Here is a 15,552-nt window from a genome sequence, read left to right on the forward strand (position 1 = left end):
TGCTCCATTAGTTAATATTGAAGAGACTTTGTTTTGCTGAAACCCAATTTGCCCAGTAATGTTAGAATATTCTGTAATTATGCTGCTTCTGGGTAATTTCTTTATTTTTGCTGAAAGTCTTTACTTATTACCTGCAGTATTATTTTATAGAAGTAATTTTATTCACATATGAGTAATAATTTCAATATTTCAGAAAGATAAGTGTGCTAATCATGCAGTTTTTAATAAAGATGGTTTTATCATTATTATTTCTTTCCTACAATATTTTTGAATGATAATATTGGGCTATATTAACAATAAGATGTCCTGGGAACACTGCTTATAGGTATATGATCATTGGGAAAGCCATATTACAAATCTGGGTCTTAGTTTTATCATTCAGAAATAGAAAAACTAAGAATAGATCATCCATAAAGACTTTGAAGTTTCTATATTTGTGTTTTGCTCATAATGTTGCACTTAGGAAATAAATGTTGTAATAGCTCTTATGAAACCATGAAAATATATTGACTTTTAAAGATAATGATATACATTCCCTTCTTAAAGTCAACATCCTATACTTTCAAATGATCACTGAACACAATCAAAAAATTTTAGATTAATAAAGCAACTTATGTAATACAGTAGCATATTTATAAAATGCCACATTTCATTTCTATAATGCAGGGCTTTTTATCACAGAGAACAATGTATAGCACATATTTTTCATATAAACACTATCAGGAAGAAAATTATTGTTTGGAAATAAAGTAATGCCAATTCTGTCTAAATATATTATTAGACTTTATTTTAAAATTTGAAATACAAAAAAAGTATACAGTATCACTTAGCAACTTTAACACAAAACTTTCAGTTCATTAATTCAAGAAATATTCGGAGAACACTCAGAATGTGCTAAGAACTATGCTAGATTCTGGAGATACCACAGTGAACAAAACTGACCAGACAGACCCCTGCCTTTAGGAAACTTGCATTCTAAGGTGTGTGATGCAAGTTTGGAGGATGGGGAGGGGCAAAGGTAGAGAGAAAAAAGTTAACTTATCACTTGTTAAAAGCATAGCAGAGAGGGAGGGTGAGTGGGAGATGGTTTGCCTAATTGATGAGGTAAAATTGGAACAGAGACTAGAGAAAATCAGAGGTTGCTCTGTGGGGAAGAAGGAACAAAACAAGGCAGGAAGTGAGTTGGGAGCCAGAACAGGATGTGTGAAAAGGCAGAATGGTGAGGGATAAGAGATACAGTAAAGAAAACCACTCAGCCAAACAAAAGCATGTGATCATGTGTGTGGGGGGGGAGGGGTGGACGTGGATGCAGGTATGGAGAGGTGCAGCACACAAGGACCTTGGAGGCCACTGGGGGGAGATGAAAAGTCCTTTGAAGACTGTGAGCCGGGAAGTGACACCATCAAATGCATGTTTAAAAGAGTCAGTATGACTGCTGTACTGAGAAAAGACGGCTCAGGACAAGCATGGGAAAATTAGCCAACTTATAAGCATAAGATTTTAAAATGACATGCAGTGCATGTGTTGGCAAGCCATTGGTTTCTGGTTATATTTCAAAGAGAGCATCAAGAGAATTTACTAGTGGTCAAATGAGTGTCAAGAAAAAGAGGAATTAAAAGTTCCCTTAGGGCCGGTGCCATGGCTCACTTGGTTAATCCTCCGCCTGCTGCACCGGTATCCCATATATGTGCCGGGTTCTAGTCCTGGTTGCTCCACTTCCAGTCCAGCTCTCTACTGTGGCCCCGGAAGACAGTGGTGGATGGCCCAAGTTGCTTGGGCCCCTGCACCCGCATGGGAGACCAGGAAGAAACACCTGGCTCCTGGCTTCAGATTCGACGCAGCTCTAACCGTTGCGGCCATTTGAGGAGTGAACCAACGGAAGGAAGACCTTTATCTCTGTCTCTCTCTCTCACTGTCTAGATCTATCTGTCAAATAAAAAAAAAAAGTTCCCTTAAATTTTTGAATCAAATATTGGAACGTTGGAGTTGCATTAACCAAGATGGGGAAGAAGGTGATCTGAAATAATTTGAAACATTTCCTATTGAAGCTCCGTTTGGAAGAAATATATAAGATGAATGCACTGTGAATCCAACTGTGGTTTTACTTTTCTGTATTGAGAACAAAACATATTTTTAAAAAGGTGAACGTTAATCATTGATTTCTGGCTTGAGGTGTTTTATATTATTTTATGTTATCTTCGATTTATTAGTCACCATAGTGGCATATGTCCAAACAATTTGATTTTTCATTGAAAACTCTTTTCTTCATGAAACTCATGCAGTTTTAGTCTTTCCTATACTATTTTACTGTAACCAACATGAACTTTCATATATTTAATATATGACTGAAATGCTTCAAATTCAGTTTTGGCTGAATGAGCAGCTATTTTTTTTTTTTATGGTTTGTTACTGAGCATTGTATAGACAACGTGCATTTATTGACAAATCAACAGTAAGAAAAACATACTGTATGAAAGAATCTTTGAAAGTTTAATCATTTTAAGTTTAAAGAAGAACTGTGTGCAAGGACATTTTACCTAATTTTATTTATGACCACAGGAAAACAGGGGAGACACGGAGAGTGCAAATGGAAAATGGGGTTAAGTCAGGCAATGGTTGACTTAAGATGCCACTACCAATTCAAGGCAGTGGTTTGGGTACCTCCCTGAAATCAGAGCCTTCATTACAAATTTAATGCAAGTTACAAACTCCCTCCTCAAGAAACGTATTGTGACATTCACACTTTAGCTTGCAATTTTTGATTGGGAATTCCCAGAGACCTCAGGGTGGGGAAATGTCCACATTTCAAGGAGCAAACTTGTAATGCTCCAGTTTGTAGAATCCTCTACAGTTGTACCAACAGAGAGCAAAAAGAAGGAATACCAGCTGGGAAAATCATTCAAAATGTTACTGGTCTTTAGAAAGGGCCATGCTTTTCATTATGAAGCTGAGATAAATATAGGCTATTTGTATGTAGGCAAACATTAATATATTCCATAAGAGTTTCTTAATCAAAGATAAACACCAAAAAATGGAATCTTCTGTTCCAGTGGTTCCATTTCCCACCCACACTCCCTATATTTCTCTTAGCTGTTGAGTGCATTTACATGAATGAAACACATATATAAAGCAACTTCATGGGCATTTTAGCTATTGTGAAATAGAAAAATTTATTAATAAATTTCACTGATAGATTTTTCTTCCTTTTCACATCTTCTGCTCATGTATTTTGTGCATAAAGGTTTTAAGCTGGAAAAACATCATGGGTAGGTAGTCTAATTATGACTATTTTTCTTGGGCCACCATTTATGGAAAATGATATCTAGCACTTGAATTAAAATAAAAACAATGTGCATTGAGGTTCTTCTTCTGGTGTTGAGAACTTTGGATACTGTACAATAACAATGACATTTTGATGTCATATTTTCTTTTTTTAAATATAAAATTTAAATGATAACAATGACATAACTAAAATCTTTAAAAGCAAAAGAGTTAAAAATTAGTATAAAATTTTATCCTTCATCTACAATTCCACAAAATATAAGTGATAAACCACATTCTCTAGAGTGAAGATATAAAAGAAGGGATAATTTATGGAGACAAGGAGAGGAGTTAGAGATTGGGTTTCCTGTATCAATTCTGGGAGCAAAACTGTTCAGCTTCTGTCCGTTTTATGAATGCTTGCAACCCAACCACAGTATCTCTTACAGTGATATAATTGTTGTAGCTTAGCTTCATCTTACTTCCCCTCAATGCCTCATAATTTCTTATTTCATGTAATTTAAATTGACTGTTCTCTTTTTTTGGTTAAATGTGATGCTTTTGTGAAGACTCTAGGTATTCAACATCTAATTTAATTTTTCCTGGTACAAATATCTGGAAGTAACATTCTTTTTAAAATGAATTCACTTCTCAGAAATACTTTAATATTTGGCCCTATTGTTGACATATAAATTCAGTATTTGTCCATGAGCATTCAGTAGAGAGAATAAGTCTGTAAAATAATTGGTATTTCATAATGAAGATATTTTATAAGGCATTTACATTATCTTTCTTTCAATCACTATGACAAGAAAAAATGAAATAAATCCCCAACTAATTCTGTTGAGTGAGGGCAATAACGATTTTTAAAGCAAACACAATTCATTTTACAAGTTGTTCTGATGTTTAATAACAGTTTGCTATTATTTGTATTTTTATGTGCTTCTTCAATCAGATAGAAATTTTAGTAGGGAAATAAACATTCCTAAAAATGAATTATAAACAACTGTGTTTTATAATACTAAAAGGATTTTTAAAACTTTCAATTCAGCAAAGTTAATATTTCCTCCTAATTGAAAGAATGGAAAAACAAAAGTGTAGACACTTTCATGGCTTGGGAGAAAAGGTCTTCATGCCCCCAGGGTCATGTTCCTCAGTAGCCATTGCTGGGATCTGCTTCCACTACAGTCCTGCATGGTAGGCACCATTTTGTCTTCTTCAGAAGGTTCATCAAGACATTGGTTACTGTTAACGTGTCTTAAGGTGAGTTTCTGTAAAAGACAACCAGTAATCAGTATGATCTATTTCATCTTTAACCTCATTAGCATAAAAGATTAAATATTTTCTTTAAAAATCCGTTATGACTTTTTTAGTATAATGCACTATAATTTTTTTTTATGAGGAACTGTGCACAGGAGTCTCTGAATTAATTATTAAGCAACTTCAACCGCTACTGAGTCATCATTGTCCAGTACACCCATGTCTGCAAATAGTTAAAGAAATGAGCTCACATTTATCATGTGTTGCCAAGAATTCAGTCTCCTTTGCAATAGGCCCATTTGTGAGCTTGGAGTTCAGTTAAGGACTGAAAAAATTAACACACTTTCACAAAAGCTTAGTTTTCTTAGGCATGTGTTATTCAGTAACTATTTGGTAAATATGCAAATGGATGTCACAGCTGTGACCCAAATGAACAAAAATGCTAGAGATGTTCCCATTTCAAAATACTCAACAAGCCACAATATCTGTGAATGTAGGACATTCATTGTAGAAGAGAGGACACCACAGCAACAAATGATCTGCCTTACTTGATATCATGCTCACCATATAGCAAATCAAATATAAATAATTTGTGATGATTATACATGTTTAAATTCTTTGTATTATTTTCTTCATAATACTAATAATTGTACCATGTTATCCACTCAATACATGACCACTCACTGGAGTTCTCATTTATATTTGAAATCACGGCTTTTGGACTTTTCAAGTACACATTTTAAATTATTATACTTCATACATACAAATTAAATATATACAAAACATATATTACTGTTAACTTAATCATAGCATATAGACAACTCCCCAACCAAAAGAGAAGTTTTTGAATGTTTGAGAGATGGTTTTCAGGCATATCTTGAAAGAACTATTCCAGATACCACTTTTTGGACAATTAAGCAGATTTAAGGGTACATAAAATATTTTCTTTCTGTCTCTGTGTGTGTGTTTGTCTCTCAATAATACATTGAGTCTGGATGAAAATGAATGCAGGGATGTGAAATAAAAGTGGTAGAAACAACAGCTAGAGCATTGTAGTTTGTTTACATTAGGACTGCAACACCCTGGACGACACTGTTCTGAGAAATAGTGGAATGGAAATAGGCTTGTGGTGGAGGAAGCTTAATAGACAACAACCAGGAAATTAACAAAGCAACACTATTAAATGTGGGGATTTCAAGAGCGAAGGCTTTGTTATTGCTCTTTGAGTACATGGAATCCAGCTATTTACACTACAAAATGAAGAAAAAGAAACAGTCAAAGAAAGGCAATTATGATGCCAGAAATATAACCAGCAGTCAGCTTTGGGGGAAAAAGATATACAGCAAAATAAAAACAGTATGTTTTTCTAAGGAGTTCTAGTTAAAATGAACAAAAATTCTTCATTTTTGCTACGTACCTGAGGTCCTTCATGTATTACTCTCTTTCATAAAAACCACTTAAATTGTATGCTTCTGTTTCATCCTTTTTTAAAAGAAATGAATGATTTTACACAAATCAAATATATTTATTACACACTGAGTTATTCCAAAAAGCTTTTCTTGTTCAAATCTGATTATACAGCACAGTAGTTGAATGCTTTGATAATCATTAACCTTGTATGAAAAATAATATGGGTATTTGAGACTTTTCTTTAAAGATAATATTGAGTGTGCATTATCAACTGCACAAATAATTATAATTTAAAAATGCTAGTAAGTATTGCTTTTTTCTTAAAGATTTATTTATTTATTTATTTATTTGAAAGGCAGAGTCACAGAGAGGCAAATGAAGAGGGAGGGAGGGAGGGAGGTGGGAAGAGACAGAGAGAGAGAGAGAGAGAGACAGAAAGAGAGAATCTTCCATCCATCTGCTCATTGTCTCCCCAAATGCCTGCAATGGTTAAAGCTTGGAGGATCAGAAGCCAAGAGCCAGGAGCTTCCCTCAGGTCTCCCACGTGGGTGCATGGGCCCAACTACCCAGGCCATCTTCCACTACTTTCCCAGGCACATCAGCAGGTAGCTGGATCCGAAGTGGAGCAGCCCGGACTCCAACCAGCTGCCCATATGGAATGCTGTGCCGCAGGCAGTGGCTTTACCTGCTACACCACAGCACTGGCCCCAAGTATTGCTCTTTCTAAAAAAAAAAAATATTTATTTTGAAAGAACTCACTAACAGCCAAAATCTATCGCTGCAATGATAACAACCAGAGTTCTCGGCTTTGAAGTAGTGCAGTACAAAATCAGTTACTGTAGGCTCAGATAGACTGAAGTATGAACTCCTGTACCCCGCATTTATTAGCTGTGAGCTGTTGGGTAAGCCACCAAATCATTCTGAGGAATCAAATACTTTGTCAGAAAATAGTTTGTCACACAGGTGCTTACAAACATCCTTTTCCCTTCTACTTACATACCTTGACCTTTAGTCAATCCTCTAACTCTGATCCTTGGCAACATGATAAGGGGAGAAATGTTACTTGTGTTTCTAGGCAACATGGTTTATGATAACAATGACCTCTGATTGATAAACAGAACATGAATACCTGATTGAGAGTCAAATTTTTGCTTCTCTGAGTGCAAAAACAGTTGCCACTTTGATACATCAGTGGGTTCCCAAGACCTATGCCTATGTTACCAGTAGGTAACACCCATCTCCATGAGCATAGGATAGGAGATTTTGCACCTCTGCCTAATCTAGATCTTGTAATCTTCTACCAGGCTGTCACCTGGGGTGAAGTATAGCTCCCAGAAGCTTCTAAGATCTACCGAAACTGTTCTAAGTTCTTTTGCTTAGAGAAGTAAGCTGTGGTCTCTGCCCTAGAACCCTATAAACACTATAACTCTTTAAACACTTCTGAGATTAAATGTCTAGTTAAGCCTAAAAACATCTTGTCAGGTTTTGCACAACTGGGTATGCTTGCTTTGAAAAGAAACCCAGGGAATATATGCAAATTGCCTTGGATTCAAGTTCTCTTTGTGAAAAAGATCTGGACTTTTCCAACTGTTATGCTCAAAATATTCTTTTCTCAAATGTAGGTCTAATCTAAACAATACTCCTATTGTTCTTCCCTCCATATCTCTAGTCCCCACTTTGTCACAAGCCTTACAACCAGACTTAAGGCTATCAAATTCAATTGTGTCTCCATTAAAAAATCTTGAACTAGTTAATCTGAACTCAAAACATTCATAACTTCCATGTTTTCTCATTGTAAGGTATGGGGCTACATAAATTCCTTCATTTATTAGATAATAAATCCCTTAAAACCAAAACCTAGGACATGTTGTTATTTTTCTTATTCATAAGAATTGCATATCAATTGGTTGGTTTGCATAGAATAATGACTCATTTTATTACTTACTGAGAAGGTAGTTACAAGTCATACAAGTGAGAGATAAAAGGTAGAATTTTAAAAAAGGCTTACTGTTATCATTATATCACTTAACCAATACCACAAAAATTGCTGAAAAATATCTTCACAAAGTTATTGAAAATTACATCTTAGTTCTTAATAATGTACATTTTTTCTTTAAAATTAAAATAATTATAAATTTTAGAATTATATCTACATATAACCAAAGTATTTTAATAAAAATTAACAAACAAGTATTTTCAGTGATCCAAAATAATCCATTTTTTGATTATGTTAGCTTGTTTATTAATATTTTTCATTTCTGATACAAAATCTATTGTTATATAGACACAACTACAGTTCATTAAAAACAGCCAATGTTTAATAATAAATTCCATCAATTATATTTTTGAATATATGTATCTAAATTTGAAACTAAAAATTAGAAAATACTTATTCATTAAGTATGGACTAAACAGTACTTAATACATAGTCTCCAAATTAATGGAAAGATAAGTAAAAGACAAAAAGTAATTCTGTGGAGAAGCAGTATATAACATCTTTTTCTTAATGACATTATAAAGAAGTTTCTAGATTTCAATTACCATACATAACAAAAATGTCAAAATAAAACCAAATATAAACAAACCTCTATAAATCATTAAAGAATGTACTCAGTAGTATTCCCAAAAATATTTCTAAGAGCTTCCATTCTTGTATAGTTTCTTAGTAGCCATTTTTGCCAAGTGCTATCATTACATGTTTCCACAGTGGGCTGTTTTGAACCATCAGCAACTTTGCTTACTGAGAGACAGGACTGGGTGATTTTATGAAGAAGAGTGTGAGTCTGTTTGACAAAGAAAATAAGGAATAATGACAAAATAAAGTACAAAGGCAGTAATAAATCAATCAATCCTGGGCAACATACAATTTCTACTGGATAAGAATGGAAGCACATGTCACAATAATTGCATCCATGGGGCTGTGAGTTGCATCCTTTCGTGGCTTTCACAACAATGGTATTCAGTAGGAGTAAATGTGGGTAAGACTGAGAATATAGAGGGGCTTGAGAACAAAGGCTGAGACATCTTGGGTCAAAGTTACTTTGGATAGAAAATTTTATATTCTCAATATTCATCCTACTAATAAAATGCTCTTCAGTGTCAAATGTGTTAGTTTATGAGCAGATAGTCAAAACTGCAGATTATTCCAGAAGGTTTCCAATTATGGTCCATGGCCTTCCCATCCTTTTTCCCTAAACTTGAGTGGATACAGGGAGGAGCCTGGGAGGTAGTTTAGCTTTAAGGCACTGCTTTACCACCTGCAGTACAACAATCAAATTGGTTCCACTTACATTTTTTAGGCATAACCTGGTGGTGTTTATAAACATTTCACATATATATTGCTATAACTTTCAGATATCAATTACAAGGTTAATTAAGTGAAGGGCAAAAAAAGATCAATTAGCAATTCTATTTGGGTTCTTGATATAGTTCTCCTAACCCAAATTTGAGCAATTATTTTTTCTGTTTCTTAATTTCTTGTTTTCTCCACAGGAGCATAAGCTCCAGAAAGGTCACAGACAGGTTGGCTACTGCAAGCTCAGTGCCTGCCCATGGGAGACACTAGAGTTTGTTACTGGGATAGTTGGTGAAAGGCCAGTGCAAAAAAATTAGTTTTATCAAAATTAAACTACATCTTTTGGGCAGCATAGTGGACAATATTATTGTATTGACCTTCACAAAGATTTAACATCTACAGTAAAACAGTAGATTCATGATTCCTAAAGATCGAAAAGGTTACATTATAACACATTTTATTTGGAAGTAATGTTAACTATATTGTTTGTCAAGAAGATGTAGTTGGTTTTTAACCAAAACTGAATTTTCTCTGTATACTCTGAAATATCTAGGCTACATCATCCCATACCCCCAGTGATCTTTCTTCTTGTAAGGACTTCTTTTTGGTAAATGTCACGTTAACATCAAAGACATTAGCATTGGTGAGTAATGCATTTCATGTGTCATTAAAAACAAGTTTTATAAAACAGAAAAATGATTGCACTTATGCTCAGGAAATGTGACCCTAGAGCATGAATATATTACACCAGTTTCATAAGAAAATGTTTTCATAATATTTTCCAACAAACTGTTTATCAAATGAATAACTATGTAAAAGTTCAAGTAACTTTCATTCTCAGTACCTCCAAAAACCATAAACCAGGAAAAAAATGAGAAATTTCAAGTCCACAGAGATAAACATTATTTTTCATTTACAAAAATCCATAATATTATTTAATATCTTAATTTGCATGAAAGCAAAGAGTGACTTTTCTGAGTATTTTGTGTAGAAGAGACAATTAGGATTATCCATATTTTCTAATAATTTTATCACTGTGTCTATGTAACTGAGGCAATCTAATTAATTGCCCTTATTTTTCGATTTATATTATAGGCATCTACACACATTGTTAGGAAATCACCAATTTCTATAAAGTGGGTTTGCAAACAGTTGCTTATCTTTTCCATTTGAGAGGAATGTCTTCCCAATGTGGAGCTGTTTTTTAAGAATTCTGTGACAAGGGCGTAGGTTGCAGCACTGTAAGTTAAAATGCTGCCTGTTGGACATAATCCCACATGGGCACTGATTCAAGTCCTGGCTGCTTCTCTTCTGATCTAGCTCTCTGTTAATGCACCTGGGAAAGCAGGGAACGTGATCCAAGTGCTTGGAACACTGAACTCAGTCTGGGCTCCTGTCTTCAGCCTGTCCAGCCCTAGAGTCTGTGGTTATTTGAGGATTGAACTAGCAGAAGGAAGATTTATATCTTTCTCTCTGTCTCTCTCCCTTTTTCCCTTTGGCTTTCCCTATGGCTTTCAAATAAGTAAATAAATCTTTAAGAAACAGAATTCTGTGAGAACATCTCTGAACATCCCATCTACGACTATAATGATTTTTACATATAATTCTTATAAGCAAAATTACATTATGAACATGTTGACACATATTAGCAAAATTACTTTTAAACTAGCTAAAAGAATTTAGGAATAATGGCAATAACTGCAGCTACCATTTCTTGTGCTTGCTACATTTTATGATACTGCACTGGAGTTGGTTTTATTGCATCTTCAGCAGTATTATGTGCTGTCATTAAAATAACCTATTGTGATATTGATAAACACATGAATAAAAATATACATGATTTTTATTTATATATGAATTGTTTAAAATTATTTATATTAACATTTTCCATTCCCATTGACCTCTATACTTATTAAGTGCTGTTTATGTGCATTTTTATAGTTGATCCACAATTTTTTCTTTTAAATGTTCTTTATTAAGGAAATCAGTTCTTTGTCATATTTTTTTTTTGCAAATTCATCATAAGGAGGACATTAGGTTTACTCAATCCCAAAGGCACTGTAATATACAGGTTGCTCTGAAGCAGCTCATTGCTAGGTATACTTGATATACTTTTATTTAAGATACTGACTAGTGCAAAGGGTAAAGTGAACCCTAAGCTAGTTTTGGCTTTTGTTTATAATGCAGCATTACTTTTCTTCACTGAGACGTAAAGCACTGGTATTTCCTTGAATGTAAACAAAAAAAAAAAATCCAGGTGTATTTTATTTTCATCTGCTTGAAAGGTGGAGAGAGAGGGAGAGAGGAGGAGAGAAAGAGATGATTCTATTGGCTAATTCATTCCCCCAAATATCTGCAACAGCTAGAGCTGTACCAGCCTGAAGAAAGGAAACAGGAGCTCCTTCAGGGCCGCCAGAGGCCCAGGCACTTGAGCTGCCACCTGCTGCTATCACCTACTGCCTCCCAGGATGCATCAGCAGGAAGCTGGATAGGAAGGAGAAAAACTGGAGCTCCATCTTGCACTCCAAAATGGGAGGCAGGTGTCTGAAGCAGCAGCCTCAGCCCCTGTGCCACAAACCACTCCCAAGATGTACAGAATTTTAACCATATGATTTTAAGATGCAAAAGAAAAAATTATAATTATTGCCTTTAACATATTTATATGTTTTACTATCTAACACAAGCTGTGTCATGGAGTGTTTCTAAATCTACCCTTCCGAAGACATAATTGCTATAAAAAATCAACTGGAGTTAGACTAGGGAAACAATTTTAGTGATAAAATAAGAGCTGTAAAACTGCCAAATTAGATCAGATCTTTGCATTTAAAGTACTAAGTAAAAACTTGATTTTTAAATTAACAAATACAACTGAACACATAGTTGATTTAAGAATTACACAGATGGCACATTTAAAGCATAAATAAAACTGAGAAAACCAATTGATTATATAATTATATATAATGATAAAATGTGTTAAACTCATATTTTACTTAATAGCAAAAATAATAGCATTTGCTTGGTTGAGCAAGAACAGAAAAATAATAATTAATATTAAAGTTATTATTTAAAATATTATGAACTCCTGACAATGTAGTTTGTGAAGTCAGTAGAACAGGAATAGTCTAAAAATCAAGTGTAGATGTTTAATACATGGGAACTACATAAGCAATACTACTCTACTGAAATTCCTATCAATTAATTGATTCTAAAGAAGTCACAGCTACAGGTCAGTGGGAATATGGGAAGGAAACACTTGTCTGAAGCACACAGCCTTCTACACGTAAATTGAGCCACTGCTCTTACTAGGAAGGCTACACAAGGGAACTAACAAAGCTGCATTTATACATTACTTACCTTGAAATTATATTCCCATTTACCCGCTTTCTGATGAATGTAAATAAAAGAGGGTGGATTAAGTAAAGTCTAAATATAAGCTTCTATGAGTTTTGTAAATATCAATCTAGCATATTTTATCTACTGAAAAAAATTCCCTGTATTTTTGAATCTAGGAAACATTTGACACAGATGGATATGGAATTCAAAAAAAGTATTTTCTCAGTCAACTTGCTCAGTCACATGAAAAACAAGTCTTATTTTTAGCATAGTATTTTCCTCCTCTTTTTTTTTCTTTGTTGCATAGTGTTTGTTGAGCACAAATGTTCTGATCTAAAATTAGATTCTCACACTGTATGTAGCTGCCTGCATGTTCAAAATGAATGTGATCATGTGCACACATTGCAGTAAATGTAAATTTCAAAAGCACTGGAATACAATTGCAATGTTCAAACTAAATGTAAGAAAACTTGATTAAAATAGAATGTGTGGATTACAGACCTGTATAAAAATAATTTTTAAATGCTTCAGTGAGGTGAAATTTAGATTTTCCTCCTTTTTAACTCTATGGCAGTAAGCATTTCACAGACCTGAAATGCTTGGTTAGTTTATTCAAGGGATGCTAGACCAGATGGGTATCCTGCAGTTTTGCTAATGATGCTCAGGTTGTTCCCAAATCAAACAGATTTAGGCCAGCCATTAAGTGACAGTGAATTAAACTCGTGGTTATGCTATTTAAGAAATGTTTAGATAAGAGAGTGGGAAACACTGTATTTCAAATCATGGTTGACACAAGCTAAGCATTTAGTATCTGTGTGCACTTGTCCTATTCAATTAAAAGGGAAGCAATTTGATATTATGACTATGTATAAAGTTTATAAGCATTAGATCATAGTGACAAAGTAGTTTTATAACTGCCAATTTCTAAGTAGCCCATAGTTACTGTTGAAAATCTTTCCCATTATTAAGGAGAAATTCTATGTGAATATAAATTAATACTGCAAACCTACCACAGCAATAATGATTTCATTTATAATTCTGTATATTTAGCTCATTAGAACATTACCATTGAAATAATCTAATTATTTAACTTTCCAATTACCTTGTGGGGCAACATAGTGTGGTAGAAAAAATAGCTGGATTTAGTGCCACAAACATGTTTATACAAACTTAGGACATATACTTTATGCCTCAGTTTACTAATGTGAAAGACATAGAGAAGAATAACATCTCTTTTATAAGAATTAGGTCCATTTTTTCCTACATGTGTTACTAAATGTGTTCTCTAGGCTTAGCATAAGGAATAGTGATAACAGATAATTGTCGAAGAGGAAAAAAATGATGGTTAGACAAAGATGGTGAATAAAATACTGAGTAGGTAAAAGAGTCTGAACATTACACATAGGAAGGTTTGCTTGTTATGGCCCAGAAGATTTTATGACCCCAAACTTTTGGAACATACAGATTTAAATCATCAAATCAAAGCTATGTAACCAATTTGAAATCCTGTAAGAATTAAGTAAGTTTTCCTAATGTAAGAAACAATAAATTTATGCATATCAAGATGATATCAACAGTTTTAAAAAGAATTTGTTAAAATATCAATAGCACCAAAAATTCTTCAGCTTGGTTTTTCAAATGTTACTCTTGCACAGTAGTTGGGTTTTTACAGAACATTGCATCTGTGAGACTCATTTTCCTCAATCATGTTGTTTATCTTGTAAGAATCAACTTCAGTTCAACTTTAAAATAAATCATCGAGAACTTATTAACGTGGGAAACGTAACCCAAATGACCATTCATTTTCCTAACCAAAGAGAACAGAAAGAAATTCAGCTGTTTTTGAGGAAGCATGATTATTGAGGAAGTATTTCTTTTTCATTAGCTCCATCTGATGGTTGATCTGGTTTTTACATCTTGCCTGTTTATAATTCCCAGCAGTGATTTTTGTTTTCTCTCCGTCTCCTCTCACAGGAGTGCTACATTAAAATGAGGTTACTTAGCTGATTAAGGACAGTTTATCGAATTCTGAAAGGTGTTGCATTTGTAAAAAATAAAGAATCCTTTACAATATTTATTACAGTAGTGAGGAAATCGTGTTAATCTTGTCATATTTTTCTTTCAAGTAGAAAAACATAAATAAGAAAGATTATCATGGTGTAAAATTTAAGATTATAAAACATATTAACAATAGTATACTGTATGCATATCTTCATAATAAACTCTCAGAGAAGCACAACTTCCTCTTTGCCTAATATATGCTGGGCACATACCTAGATACAATAAGTTATATGCAAATAAAATTAACATTTTTTCTTCACTCATGCTATATATCCATGGACTACTTTAGCTCAAAAACCATTTGTGTAATATTCTATCCTAGTGTTATCAGATATGGTTGTTCATGCTAGGTAACACATCTCTGCCAATGCAGAAAAGTAATAGCACAGGATTCAAATGCTGTTGAAATACATAAATGAGTTTAAGGATCACATAATATGCAAAAGAAGCAACTGCTATACCTCAGCATCGTACTCCCATAACTGATTTCCTCTCATGTGGTGGCATTTCAGCATGATTACTGGTCCATTGAGTCTAGAAACATCCAAGCACAAGTCATCGGTCCGGATTTCTTTGTCAGCAGTATAAGAAAATACCTGAAAATACAAAACACAGCCAATAAAATATTTTTTTACAATTCACAGTAGAGTAGATCTATCTGTGGAAGCTCTCCTGAGTGCTTTCAAATGATCTTTGCTGTGTGATCTTGAGAAAGCTACTTCATCTCTGTGTCTTTTTCCTCAATTATAATACAAGGACAATGTCCCGTGTTTGTCAAGGTTATTTATTTATTTATTTATTTATTTATTTATTGACAGGCAGAGTTAGATAGTGAGAGAAAGAGACAGAGAGAAAGGTCTTCCTTCTGTTGGTTCACCCCGCAAATGGCCGCTATGGCTGGCGCACTGCGCCTATCCGAAGCCAGGAGCCAG

General features: G+C 34.0%; 1 protein-coding gene across 6 annotated transcripts in view; it reads right to left on the bottom strand.

Moving 5' to 3' along the window:
* Window positions 1–4,005: 4,005 nt before the first annotated feature.
* Window positions 4,006–15,552, bottom strand: part of GALNT13 (polypeptide N-acetylgalactosaminyltransferase 13) — a 540,250-nt gene continuing 528,703 nt past the window's right edge. For 4 of the 6 annotated variants that reach the window (XM_070070869.1, XM_070070865.1, XM_070070866.1 and 1 more), the window contains 4 exons: window positions 15,082–15,216; window positions 12,581–12,610; window positions 5,939–8,714; window positions 4,396–4,532 (listed from right to left, as the gene is read on the bottom strand). In XM_070070869.1, coding sequence (XP_069926970.1) covers window positions 8,529–8,714; window positions 12,581–12,610; window positions 15,082–15,216 — 351 coding nt within the window. In that variant the 3' untranslated portion in view covers window positions 4,396–4,532; window positions 5,939–8,528. Of the gene's footprint in view, window positions 4,533–5,938; window positions 8,715–12,580; window positions 12,611–15,081; window positions 15,217–15,552 lie in introns of all 6 variants that reach the window. The other 2 variants (XM_070070868.1, XM_008258589.4) reach the window with 2 other exon arrangements.

Source organism: Oryctolagus cuniculus, chromosome 3, assembly GCF_964237555.1.
Source record: "Oryctolagus cuniculus chromosome 3, mOryCun1.1, whole genome shotgun sequence".
NCBI lineage: Eukaryota > Metazoa > Chordata > Mammalia > Lagomorpha > Leporidae > Oryctolagus > Oryctolagus cuniculus.